Genomic DNA, 13,470 nt, shown 5'->3' on the forward strand with positions numbered 1-13,470 from the left:
ATTATGAAAAATTGTATACAACATTTACAAAATACATGTTCATTTATTATTTATGTATCAGAAATTATATTATGTTATGTTATATATAACCACCTTTGCTGCATTTGGCCGAGTCTGGGCTGACAGTATACAGTATCTCACAAAAGTACACTTTACGTTACATTTCTGTAAATCTTTTCTTCTATCTTTTCATGTGACAACACTGAAGAAATGACACTTGTCTACAATGTAAAGTAGTGAGTGTACAGCTTGTATAACAGTGTAAATTTCCTGTCCCCTCAAAATAACTCAACACACAGCCATTAATGTCTAAACCGCTGGCAACAATAAAATAAAATAGAAATCATAATAATTGTATATTGATTGATTTGCGCAAAAGTTATAGCGTCTACAAAATAGGGGATAGATTTATGGCACTTTTATTATTGGCCAGAGGTGCGGGGGCGCGCCGGTGAAACTCAGAGCCGATCGGAAACACCCCACTCCCAAGTGTCTCCAAGCCTCTCCGAGTGCATCCGAGCGGTCTCTCCCATCTCTGGCCACATGCGGTACTGCATACACTAGCAGTGCCACTGGAACAAATTAGTTGAATTTGTATTGACTCCTATGGGGAAACTTGCTTTGATATACGAGTGCTTGAGTCATCAACAATCTGCAGCCTCCTTATATCTCCACTTTAGCCTTCAGATACAAACCCAACTGCAGCCTTCACTCTACTTATTTTTTTTTTGCATTGGCTTTTTATTGCCTTCAAGACACTGTTCCAAATCCAACTTTAACCCTAGGATATCTTCATTAGTCAGTCACCTCTTTATATTCCCACTCTGTCCCTTAGATACGCAAATATCTGGAACTTTCATTGCACCTCCTTCCAGGGGCTCCTCATTGCCTTCAGGAAAAAAGTTCCAAAGCCTACTTTAACCCTAAAAAAATCCAGATCAGTTTGCCATCTTCTTATATGTCATCTCTAACCCTGAGGTACAAACCCAACTGGAACCTTCACTCCATCTCTCTGCATGGGCCCCATATTGCCTTCAGGTCCTCATCACCTCCTTTATCTACACTTTAGCCCTTAGATACCCAACTGAAACCTTCACACCACCTCTCTGCATGGGCTTCTTATTGCCTTAAAGTCCTCATCACCTCCTTTATCTACACTTTAGCCCTTAGATACCCAACTGAAACCTTCAACTCCACTTCTCTGCATGGGCCCCATATTGCCTTCAAGTCCTCATGACCTTCTTTATCTACACTTTAGCCCTTAGATACCCAACTGGAACCTTCACTCCATCTCTCTGCATGGGCCCCATATTGCCTTCAAGTCCTCATCATCTCCTTTATCTACACTTTAGCCCTTAGATACCCAACTGAAACCTTCAACTCCACTTCTCTGCATGGGCCCCATATTGCCTTCAAGTCCTCATGACCTTCTTTATCTACACTTTAGCCCTTAGATACCCAACTGGAACCTTCACTCCATCTCTCTGCATGGGCCCCATATTGCCTTCAAGTCCTCATCACCTCCTTTATCTACACTTTAGCCCTTAGATACCAAACTGAAACCTTCACACCACCTCTCTGCATGGGCTTCTTATTGCCTTCAAGTCCTCATCATCTCCTTTATCTACACTTTAGCCCTTAGATACCCAACTGGAACCTTCACTCCATCTCTCTGCATGGGCCCCATATTGCCTTCAAGTCCTCATCATCTCCTTTATCTACACTTTAGCCCTTAGATACCCAACTGAAACCTTCAACTCCACTTCTCTGCATGAGCTCCATATTGCCTTCAAGTCCTCATCACCTCCTTTATCTACACTTTAGCCCTTAGATACCCAACTGAAACCTTCACTCCACCTCTCTGCATGGGCCCCATATTGCCTTCAAGTCCTCATGACCTTCTTTATCTACACTTTAGCCCTTAGATACCCAACTGAAACCTTCACTCCACCTCTCTGCATGGGCTCCATATTGCCTTCAAGTCCTCATGACCTCCTTTATCTACACTTTAGCCCTTAGATACCCAACTGAAACCTTCACTCCACCTCTCTGCATGGGCTCCATATTGCCTTCGAGTCCTCATGACCTTCTTTATCTACACTTTAGCCATTAGATACCCAACTGAAACCTTCAACTCCACCTCTCCGCATGGGCTTCTTATTGCCTTCAGAACACAGCACCAAATCCTACACTATCCCAAAAAGTAGTGTCCCACCTCCTTGTGTCTCCCCTCTAACCCTTGGATACAAACCCGTCTGAAAAACGTCACTTCACCCCCTTCTATGGGCTTCCTTTTGCATCTGGACACAGTTCCATATACTACTTCAACTTTGAAAGTCCTCACCAATCTGCCACCTCCTTATATCACCACTCTAACCCTTACACCCTTCACTCCATCCCCTTACATGGGGTAAACAGCTCCAAACCCTACTTTAACCTACAAAGACTTCCTTGATCTGCCACCTCTTTGTATCTCCACTTTACCCCTTAGATATGAACCCATTTGGAGCCTTCACTCCACCTCTCTCGATGGACTCTTTACTGGACACAGCTCCAAAACCTACACCAACCTAGAAAGTCCTCACCATTGGTTCCTGGTCATCTAGAGCCACCAGTTCTCACCTCTGACTTATCACTTATAGGAGTAAGTTTCTTGCAGTATCATGGAGGTGACACTTACTTAGGCCCCACAGGCTGGACCACGGCAGCCACGGGTACAATGGTGACGGCCAGAATGAAGCCCAGGGAGAAGTTGATGACAGCGATACAACCCAACAGGACGGCCAGATATAAGAGCGAGATCAGCTTGAGGGTCATCCATCCCTTGTCCGAGCCGCTGCCAGTCAGAACTCTGTGGAGGGACAACAGAGTGTGAGATAGTTCTACCATTTACTCTACTGTGTACCAAGTAACATGAAATCTGACCTCCGGGTGTGCTATATAGTCTCATTCATGCTGCTGCATCTTTATGATGTTAACTAAATGGAAAAGTCCAACAGGCCAGAGCTGGAAGCTTGGAGGGGGAGGGGGAGATCTCTTTACTGCCCTGATAGGGAATACAGCAGCACCATCTACAACCGAATTATGAGGTTTAGGCTGAATTCACACCTGAGCGCAACGTCTTTAAGCGCTTTTCTTGCCTTTTGTCTGGCATTTTTGCTCGCTCGTTTGTATGCATCCTTTTTGGGCTTTGCCTTTTTTGTATTAACCAATAGAGAAAACTATAATCTGTTGCATCATTTTTTGCTTGGTATTTCAGCTTTTGTTTAGCTTTTTCATACGCTTTTATTTCTTCTTTTATTATTATTATTTATTTATTATAATGTTTTTTTCCATTAGGGTAAGGGGTTCAAGTTCAGTTCAGGTTAGGATTATTATTTATTATTTAATGAAAAATAATCAATTAAGAAATAAATGTTAAACAAATACATAAATAAACTTCATTAAAAAAAAAAAAAAAAATTGAATTAACGAATACCAAGTAACAATAAATAAATAAATAAATAAATAATTAACCCTCAACTTTAACCCTTATCCCTTAAAAAATAAAATAATAAATAAATAACTAAACACCCTAACACAAAAAAATGATAATCATCATCAATAATGTATTTTTTTGTTCGAGTTTGGGTGTTATTTTATTATTATTATTATTATTATTAATAATAATAATATATTTATTCTCAATCTTAATTTTATTAGAAAATTATTAAAAGTAGACAAATATGCATACATTAATGGAATAATCATACCATCAGTCAATTTACAAATACATTATAAAAGCTTACATAAACAACAACAACAAAAAAAGGGGGGGGGGGACTACAAAACAAAAAATAAAAAATAATAATAGATTTAATATTTTTAAGGTTAGAGGTTAATTATTATTTAATAACCACTTAAGGACCGCTGCATGTAAAAATATGTCGGCACAATGGCACGGACAGGCACAAGCACGTACCGGTGCGTGCTTACCTTCCAGCGGGTGGGGGGTCCGATCGGACCGCCTCCCGCTGGCTGCGGCGGTCCGTTTCGCTTCAGGAGCGATCCGGGATGAGGGGATGGGCGTCGGTTTCTGGCCATCCCCTCTTTATCGCTCCTGGCCAATGAGAAGCTTCCCCCGCCTGTGTAGTGTAAACACAGGCAGGGAGGAAGTGATGTCATTCTCCTCAGGACGGTCTTTTTGACTGGACGGCGAGGAGAGAAGACATAGTAAGTGTGCACCAACACTACACTGACATGTAGGTACACATAGGCACACAAATCACCCCCCGCCCCCCCCCCCCCCCTCCCAGTGTCACTGATTGCAGTGATCATTTATTTACTGATCACTGCATTTAGTGTCAGTTGTAACTGTAAAAAGTGTCAGGGCAGTTAGTGTTAGGTCCAGGGTAGCCCCCTACCACCCCCCAATAAAGTTTTTAACCCCACGATTGCCCCCCCAGGTAACCCTTTCACCCCCTTTTGCCAGTGTCACTAAGCGATCATTTTTCTGATCGCTGCATTAGTGTCACTAGTGTCGTTAGGTAGCTAGTTATTTTTTAGGTTCACCGCCAGGTTTTTATAGCGTTAGGTACCCCCATATACTACCCAATAATGGTTTTAACCCCCTGATTGCCCCTAGTTAACCCTTTCACCAGCATTCACCGTATAAGTGTCACTGGTGACACTGGTTAGCCAGTTAGTTATTAAGGTTCCCCGTCAGGTTTTTATATAGCGCCAGGGACCCCCATATACTACCTAATAAAGGTTTTAACCCCGATTGCCCCTAGTTAACCCTTTCACCAGTGATCACCGTATAAGTGTTACGGGTGACTCTGGTTAGTTTGCTTTTGATAGCATCAGGGCATCCACCATTTATTACCCAATAAAGGTTTAACCCCCTGATCACCCGGCGGGTGATATCAATTAGGTTATAGGGTCAGGGTCTGCATCGCCCCAGGCAGCGCTAGGTTAGTGCCAGTACTGCTAACACCCACACGCAAAGCATAAACCTCCCGTAGTGGTATAGAATCTGAACAGATCAATATCTGATCTGATCAGATCTATACTAGCGTCCCCAGCAGTTTAGGGTTCCAAAAAAACGCATTGTTAGCGGGATCAGCCCAGATACCTGCTAGCACCTGCGTTTTGCCCCTCCGCCCAGCCCACCCAAGTGCAGTATCGATCGATCACTGTCACTTACAAAACACTAAACACATAACTGCAGCGATCGCAGAGTCAGGCCTGATCCCTGCCATCGCTAACAGTTTTTTTTTGGTAGCGTTTTATATTTAAATCCTGAAGACGGTGCTTGGTTTTCGGGGTCCCGTACGCGGCTAGGCTCCCAAAAAGTCCCCCACATGTGGTATCCCCGTACTCGGGAGAAGCAGCAGAATTTATTTTGGGGTGTAATTTGACTTATGCCCATAGCATGTGTGAGCAATATATCATTTAGTGACAACTTTGTGCAAAAAAAAAAAAAAACTGTTTGTAATATTCCTGCAACTTGTGGCAAAATATAAAATATTCCATGGACTCAACATGCCTCTCAGTAAATAGCTTGGGGTGTCTACTTTCCAAAATGGGGTCATTTGGGGGGGTTTTGTGCTATTTTGGCATTTTATGGCCTTCGAAACTGTGATAGGTAGTGAGGAGTGAAATCAAAAATTTGCACCCTTAGAAACCCTGAAGGCAGTGATTGGTTTTCGGGGTGCCGTAAGCCGCTAGACTCCCAAAAAGTCCCACATATGTGGTATCCCCGTACTCAGGAGAAGCAGCAGAATTTATTTTGGGGTGCAATTCCACATATAACTATGGCATGTATGAGCAATATATCATTTAGTGACAACTTTTTGTAAAGTTTTTTTTTTTGTGTCATTATTCAATCACTTGGGACAAAAAAAAATATATATATTCAATGGGCTCAACATGCCCCTCAGCAATTTCCTTGGGGTGTCTACTTTCCAAAATGGGGTCATTTGGGGGGGGGGTTTGTACTGCCCTGCCATTTTAGCACCTCAAGAAATGAGATAGGCAGTCATAAATTAAAAGCTGTGTAAATTCCAGAAAATGTACTCTAGTTTGTAGACGCTATAACTTTTGCGCAAACCAATAAATATACGCATTTTTTTTACTAAAGACATGTGCCTGAATAAATTTTGCCCTAAATATAGGACTAAAATTTAGTTTATTCGATTTTTTCTTATAACAAAAAGTAGAAAATATTTTTTTTTCTCAAAAATTTCGGTCTTTTTCCATTTATATCGCAAAAAATAAAAATTGCAGAGGCAATCAAATACCATCAAAAGAAAGCTCTATTTGTGGGAAGAAAAGGACGCAAATTTCATTTGGGTACAACATTGCATGACCGCGCAATTACCAGTTAAAGCAGCGCAGTGCAAAATTGTAAAAAGACCTCTAGTCCTTAGGCTGACAATTGGTCCGGGGCTGAAGTGGTTAATGTATTATTACATATTATTCATTTATTTTACTTATTTGCGATGGTTTTTAGTTATGTGTTTATGCATTTTACATTTATTTATTCATATGTTATTACTATTTTATTTTGTACTTTTTTTTTCATTTGAGCAGAAAATTGCGCAAAAACGCGTGAACGACGCATTTCCATTCATTTCTATGGGAATATACAAAACGCACCAAAAACGCCCAAATCAAGCAGAAAAAAAAGCTCCAGCACTTGTTTGAGCTTCAGGCCACGTGGAGTGGAGACGTGAACCGTCTCCATAGAGAATCATTGATTTTTTTTTTCTCCTCCAGCGTTTTCTGTGAATGGGCCCTTAAGGTGGTACCGGCCCGTTCACCACGTGTCCCTCCAGCTTCCATGGATTAGAACTCCAGTGTTTTTTTCAGGGAGCCGCTTGGTGCTCATACCTGTGTGTGTTGTGGGGCAGCGCCAGCCCAGCCACGTATATAGCGATGGCGATCAGCACCACGGCCTCGGACTCGGACACGGGGAAGTGGTCGGTGGCCATCTCCTGGCTCATCACCGGTAAGTAGTAGAGGCTGAGGCCGGTAGCGTGGCAGATGACAATCGGGGTGGCCAGAGACAGGATGCTGGGCCTGGTGTCCTAGACAAAAGGAAGACATAAAAACACAAAAATACTCAGCAAACCGGGTCCAGGGACGCCCAGCACTTTACATACATGAGGGCATCAGTCCTCGTCCTTCAAGGAGCTTACAATCTAAGGTCATACATAACACATGCTACGGCCAGCTTGGGCAGGAGCCACCTAACCTAGGTCTTTTAGACTGTTGGAGGAAGCCCACACAAGCATTGGGAGGACATGCAAACTCCATGCAGACAGTGTCCCGGCTGGGACTCAGAGCAAGGACCCCAGTGTTGCAAGGCAGAAGTGCTAACCACCATGCCCTTGTGCTGACCCCCTATAGCCAGCACCAGACATAACAGGAAAACACAAAACAAAAATCTACACTAAGGGCAACAACTCAACTCTTCTTTACTTTTCTTGAAGTTTCCTTTGCAGGAGGGACATGAAAAAAAAAAGAAGAATCCTTTACTTGGAGTCCATTAAGGGACACAGGAAGTCGTTAACTTTTGGTTTATGCCGCCACCTACAGGAGGATTGCATAACCCTCCCCCTCCCCCCAACAGAACCAGGAGGGCGGATCATAAACACACAGCGGTGGGACCCGAGTCCCTCAATGGACTCCATGGAAAGGATGTTACAGCGAGTACAACATTTTCTCTTTCTCGTCCATTGAGGAGAGTCCATCCTCCTAGGACACTAGCGATAAAACTGAGGCCGGCTGATAGAAGGAGGGGTTATAAATCCCGGGGTGGTCTGCATATTGTTTTTGCCTGTAGAGGGCAGTATAACCTGAAAGTAAGAGAGCTCCTACAGTGAATATGTCATATAGAGGGGCTCCTATACAGTGAGTGTCTATATGTGGCTAGTAGTGTTGGGGCGAACGGTTCGGCTCGATCATAAGTTCAGGCCGAGCATGAGCTGTTCGCCCGGCTGAAACGCCCTGCAATGTACCGTGCAGTGCACAGCCCTGAGAGCTGTGCCCTATCTGGGTGCACTAAAAGCTGGCACTTCGGGTCTGGTATGGCTTTTAAGGGGAACCCCCATGCCAAGATTCATACCAGACCTTTATCCGAGCATGCAGCCTGGCAGACCAGGAAGGGAGGGGGGAGACGTGTGAGTGCCCCCCCCCCCACACCCCACAGCACCTTGACACTATGTTGATGGGGACAAGGGTCTTTTCCCTACACCCATGGGCTGTGGTTGTGGGGGTCTGCGGTCAGCGGTGGGCAGCGTGACTGACAATGGATTTACATGGGGGGGGTGGGGGGACACTTATTATTTTTTAATAAAGGAATTGTCTTTTTTGGTGAATGGGTAGGGATACTGTAGCCTTCCCCATGTGATGTACCCCATACTCATTCACATGGGGAAGGCTTCCAGGTTTCAATAAGCCCCCCTCCCCCCACCCGTAGTCCCCCACAACCACCACCTAGGGTTGTGGGGGAGAGATCCTTGTCCCCATCAACATGATGACAAAGTGCTTTGGGGGGGGGGTGGGAGAGGTGGAGCCCCCCCATGCCCCAAAGCACCCCCTAAGTTGAGGACATGTGGCCTAATATGGCTGGGGGGGGGGGGCACTCGCTCCACAGGAAGATTAACTCAGGTTTTGAATTTTGAATGAAACTATATGTAGGACTGTAGCCACCCTGCCTTGGTTCCCCTGTATATAGGAACGTAGCCACCCGGCCATAGTCTCACTGTATGTAGGAATGTAGCCACCACGCCTTGGTCCCACTGTAATTAGGAACATAGCCACCCTGCCCTAGTCTCACTGTATGTAAAAATGTAGCCACCCTGCCATAATACCATTATATGTAGGGATGTAGCCACCCTGCCTTGGTCCAACTGTATGTAGGAACGTAGCTGCCCTGCCTTGGTTCCCCTGTATATGGGAACGTAGCCACCCTGCAGTCGTGCCATTTTATGTAGGAACGTAGCTACCCTCTCTTGGTCAAACTGTATGTATGAATGTAGCTGCCCTGCCTTGGTTCCCCTGTATGTAGGAACGTAGCCACCCTGCCATAGTGCCATTGCATGTAGCAAACCTGCTTTGGTCCCGCTGTATGTAGGGACGTAGCCACTCTGTCTGGGTTAAACTGTATGTAGGAACGTAGCTGCCCTGCCTTGGTTCCCCTGTATATGGGAACGTAGCCACCCTGCCCTAGTCTCACTGTATGTAGGAAAATAGCCACTACGCCTTGGTCCCACTGTAATTAGGAATGTAGCCACGCTGCCTGGTTTCCCCTGTATATAGAAACATAGCCACCCTGCCCTAGTCTCACTGTATGTAAGAATGTAGCCACCACGTCATAGTATCATTATATGTAGCCACCCTGACTTGGTCCAACTGTATGTGGGAATGTAGCCACCCTCTCTTGGTCCCACTGTATGTAGGAATGTAGCCACCCTGTCTTGGTCACACTTATGCCGGCCATACACGGTTCGAATTTCGAAAGAATTTTCTTTCGAAAATCGTATCTAAGAATTTTTGTATGAATTTCGCACCATTAGTGGGGGCTGCAGCAACAGCCGATTTTCGTGCGCAAATAAAATTTGAGGAATCGGACATGTTGGAAATTTTTAGAAAAACAAACAATTTTCTAATCAATGATGGGAGAATTGTGCGAGAAACGTAATAAGAAAAGAAAATGTACGGAGATAAAAGAAAATTTACAGAGAGAAAAGAAGATTCCCGGCCAAGAAAATTCTTTTCTGTAGCAACATGAGGTGAAATTGAAGGCTTGGTCGGCCGAATTTCGAAAATCAATGGTGGCGCCATCGGATCACAAAAAAAACGAATTTTCTGATTTTGAAAAGAAAATTCGTTCGAAATTCGACTGTGTATGGCCTGCATTAGTCCTCGGCTTCCACTGATCTGATTGGTTACATTGCAACAGAACTCCATGAATCCAGGGGATGACTTCCCCCCATCCCCCAATGAGGGATCAGTACCTGCTCCATGTCCCCGGCTCCGTCCTCGGTCCCGGACTCGGATCGGCTCAACTTGATCCACAGATCCAGAGACTGAGACTCCGCTAAGGAAATACAACACCGTAATATAAGTCCCTCCCCCAAATCTACCCAACCAATCGCTATCCCCACCCAACTTCTAATGTAAGCAGAGAAAGGATACTCGGAGGATGAGGATGAGGATGATGAAGCCGATGGCCGGCATATAAATCCCGATGGAGACGAAGCGGGAGAGCGAGGGCAGCAGGTAGAAGAAGTACGACTGATGGAGCCGCTCTGATAGGTTGTTCAGTTTGCGGAACATTCCTTCTATGGTCCTGTGGGGGGCGGTACAAGACAGAAGAAGAGTCATACAAGTGAACATACAGGAGATTACAGCACCACCCCCTGGACACTCAGCAGAACTACAGGCACAGCACCACCCCCTGGATACTCAGCAGAACTACAGGCACAGCACCACCCCCTGGACACTCAGCAGAACTACAAGCACAGCACCACCCCCTGGACACTCAGCAGAACGACAAGCACAAGCACCACCCCCTGGACACTCAGCAGAACTACAGGCACAGCACCACCCCCTGGACACTCAGCAGAACTACAGGCACAGCACCACCCCCTGGACACTCAGCAGAACTACAGGCACAGCACCACCCCCTGGACACTCAGCAGAACTACAAGCACAGCACTACCCCCTGGACACTCAGCAGAACTACAAGCACAGCACTACCCCCTGGACACTCAGCAGAACTACAGGCACAGCACTACCCCCTGGACACTCAGCAGAACTACAAGCACAGCACTACCCCCTGGACACTCAGCAGAACTACAAGCACAGCACCACCCCCTGGACACTCAGCAGAACTACAGGCACAGCACCACCCCCTGGACACTCAGCAGAACTACAAGCACAGCACCACCCCCTGGACACTCAGCAGAACTACAAGCACAGCACTACCCCCTGGACACTCAGCAGAACTACAGGCACAGCACCACCTCCTGGACATTCAACAGAACTACAAGCACAGCACCACCTCCTGGACATTCAGCAGAACTACAGGCACAGCACCACCTCCTGGACACTCAGCAGAACTACAAGCACAGCACCACCTCCTGGACATTCAGCAGAACTACAAGCACAGCACCACCTCCTGGACACTCAGCAGAACTACAAGCACAGCACCACCTCCTGGACACTCAGCAGAACTACAAGCACAGCACCACCTCCTGGACACTCAGCAGAACTACAAGCACAGCACCACCTCCTGTACACTCAGCAGAACTACAGGCACAGCACCACCTCCTGGACACTCAGCAGAACTACAAGCACAGCACTACCTCCTGGACACTCAGCAGAACTACAGGCACAGCACCACCCCCTGGACACTCAGCAGAACTACAAGCACAGCACCACCTCCTGTACACTCAGCAGAACTACAAGCACAGCACCACCTCCTGGACACTCAGCAGAACTACAAGCACAGCACTACCTCCTGGACACTCAGCAGAACTACAGGCACAGCACCACCCCCTGGACATTCAGCAGAACTACAAGCACAGCACCACCTCCTGGACACTCAGCAGAACTACAGGCACAGCACCACCTCCTGGACACTCAGCAGAACTACAAGCACAGCACCACCTCCTGGACATTCAGCAGAACTACAAGCACAGCACCACCTCCTGGACACTCAGCAGAACTACAAGCACAGCACCACCTCCTGGACACTCAGCAGAACTACAAGCACAGCACCACCTCCTGTACACTCAGCAGAACTACAGGCACAGCACCACCTCCTGGACACTCAGCAGAACTACAGGCACAGCACCACCCCCTGGACACTCAGCAGAACTACAAGCACAGCACCACCTCCTGTACACTCAGCAGAACTACAAGCACAGCACCACCTCCTGTACACTCAGCAGAACTACAAGCACAGCACCACCTCCTGGACACTCAGCAGAACTACAAGCACAGCACCACCTCCTGTACACTCAGCAGAACTACAGGCACAGCACCACCTCCTGGACACTCAGCAGAACTACAGGCACAGCACCACCCCCTGGACACTCAGCAGAACTACAAGCACAGCACCACCTCCTGTACACTCAGCAGAACTACAAGCACAGCACCACCTCCTGTACACTCAGCAGAACTACAAGCACAGCACCACCTCCTGGACACTCAGCAGAACTACAAGCACAGCACCACCTCCTGTACACTCAGCAGAACTACAGGCACAGCACTACCTCCTGGACACTCAGCAGAACTACAGGCACAGCACCACCCCCTGGACACTCAGCAGAACTACAAGCACAGCACCACCTCCTGTACACTCAGCAGAACTACAAGCACAGCACCACCTCCTGTACACTCAGCAGAACTACAAGCACAGCACCACCTCCTGGACACTCAGCAGAACTACAAGCACAGCACCACCTCCTGTACACTCAGCAGAACTACAGGCACAGCACCACCTCCTGGACACTCAGCAGAACTACAAGCACAGCACTACCTCCTGGACACTCAGCAGAACTACAGGCACAGCACCACCCCCTGGACACTCAGCAGAACTACAAGCACAGCACCACCTCCTGTACACTCAGCAGAACTACAAGCACAGCACCACCTCCTGGACACTCAGCAGAACTACAAGCACAGCACCACCTCCTGGACACTCAGCAGAACTACAAGCACAGCACCACCTCCTGTACACTCAGCAGAACTACAAGCACAGCACCACCTCCTGGACACTCAGCAGAACTACAAGCACAGCACTACCTCCTGGACACTCAGCAGAACTACAGGCACAGCACCACCCCCTGGACACTCAGCAGAACTACAAGCACAGCACTACCTCCTGGACACTCAGCAGAACTACAGGCACAGCACCACCCCCTGGACATTCAGCAGAACTACAAGCACAGCACCACCTCCTGGACATTCAGCAGAACTACAAGCACAGCACCACATCCTGGACACTCAGCAGAACTACAAGCACAGCACTACCTCCTGGACACTCAGCAGAACTACAAGCACAGCACCACCTCCTGGACACTCAGCAGAACTACAGGCACAGCACCACCTCCTGGACACTCAGCAGAACTACAAGCACAGCACCACCTCCTGGACACTCAGCAGAACTACAAGCACAGCACTACCTCCTGGACACTCAGCAGAACTACAGGCACAGCACCACCCCCTGGACACTCAGCAGAACTACAAGCACAGCACCACCTCCTGGACACTCAGCAGAACTACAAGCACAGCACCACATCCTGGACACTCAGCAGAACTACAAGCACAGCACCACCTCCTGGACACTCAGCAGAACTACAAGCACAGCACTACCTCCTGGACACTCAGCAGAACTACAAGCACAGCACCACCTTCTGGACACTCAGCAGAACTACAAGCACAGCACCACATCCTGGACACTCAGCAGAACTA

General features: G+C 47.1%; 1 protein-coding gene across 1 annotated transcript in view; it reads right to left on the reverse strand.

The window, feature by feature from the left end:
• GPAA1 (glycosylphosphatidylinositol anchor attachment 1) overlaps positions 1–13,470 on the reverse strand; it is a 37,462-nt gene that overhangs the window by 3,300 nt on the left and 20,692 nt on the right. The window contains exons 9-12 of the mRNA XM_077490495.1: positions 10,186–10,339; positions 10,005–10,076; positions 6,874–7,070; positions 2,681–2,851 (exon numbers count right to left, since the gene is read on the reverse strand). Coding sequence (XP_077346621.1) covers positions 2,681–2,851; positions 6,874–7,070; positions 10,005–10,076; positions 10,186–10,339 — 594 coding nt within the window. The remainder of the gene's footprint in view (positions 1–2,680; positions 2,852–6,873; positions 7,071–10,004; positions 10,077–10,185; positions 10,340–13,470) is intronic.

Source organism: Lithobates pipiens, unplaced genomic scaffold, assembly GCF_037356315.1.
Source record: "Lithobates pipiens isolate NorthernLeopardFrog02 unplaced genomic scaffold, aLitPip1_a1.2 Scaffold_19, whole genome shotgun sequence".
NCBI lineage: Eukaryota > Metazoa > Chordata > Amphibia > Anura > Ranidae > Lithobates > Lithobates pipiens.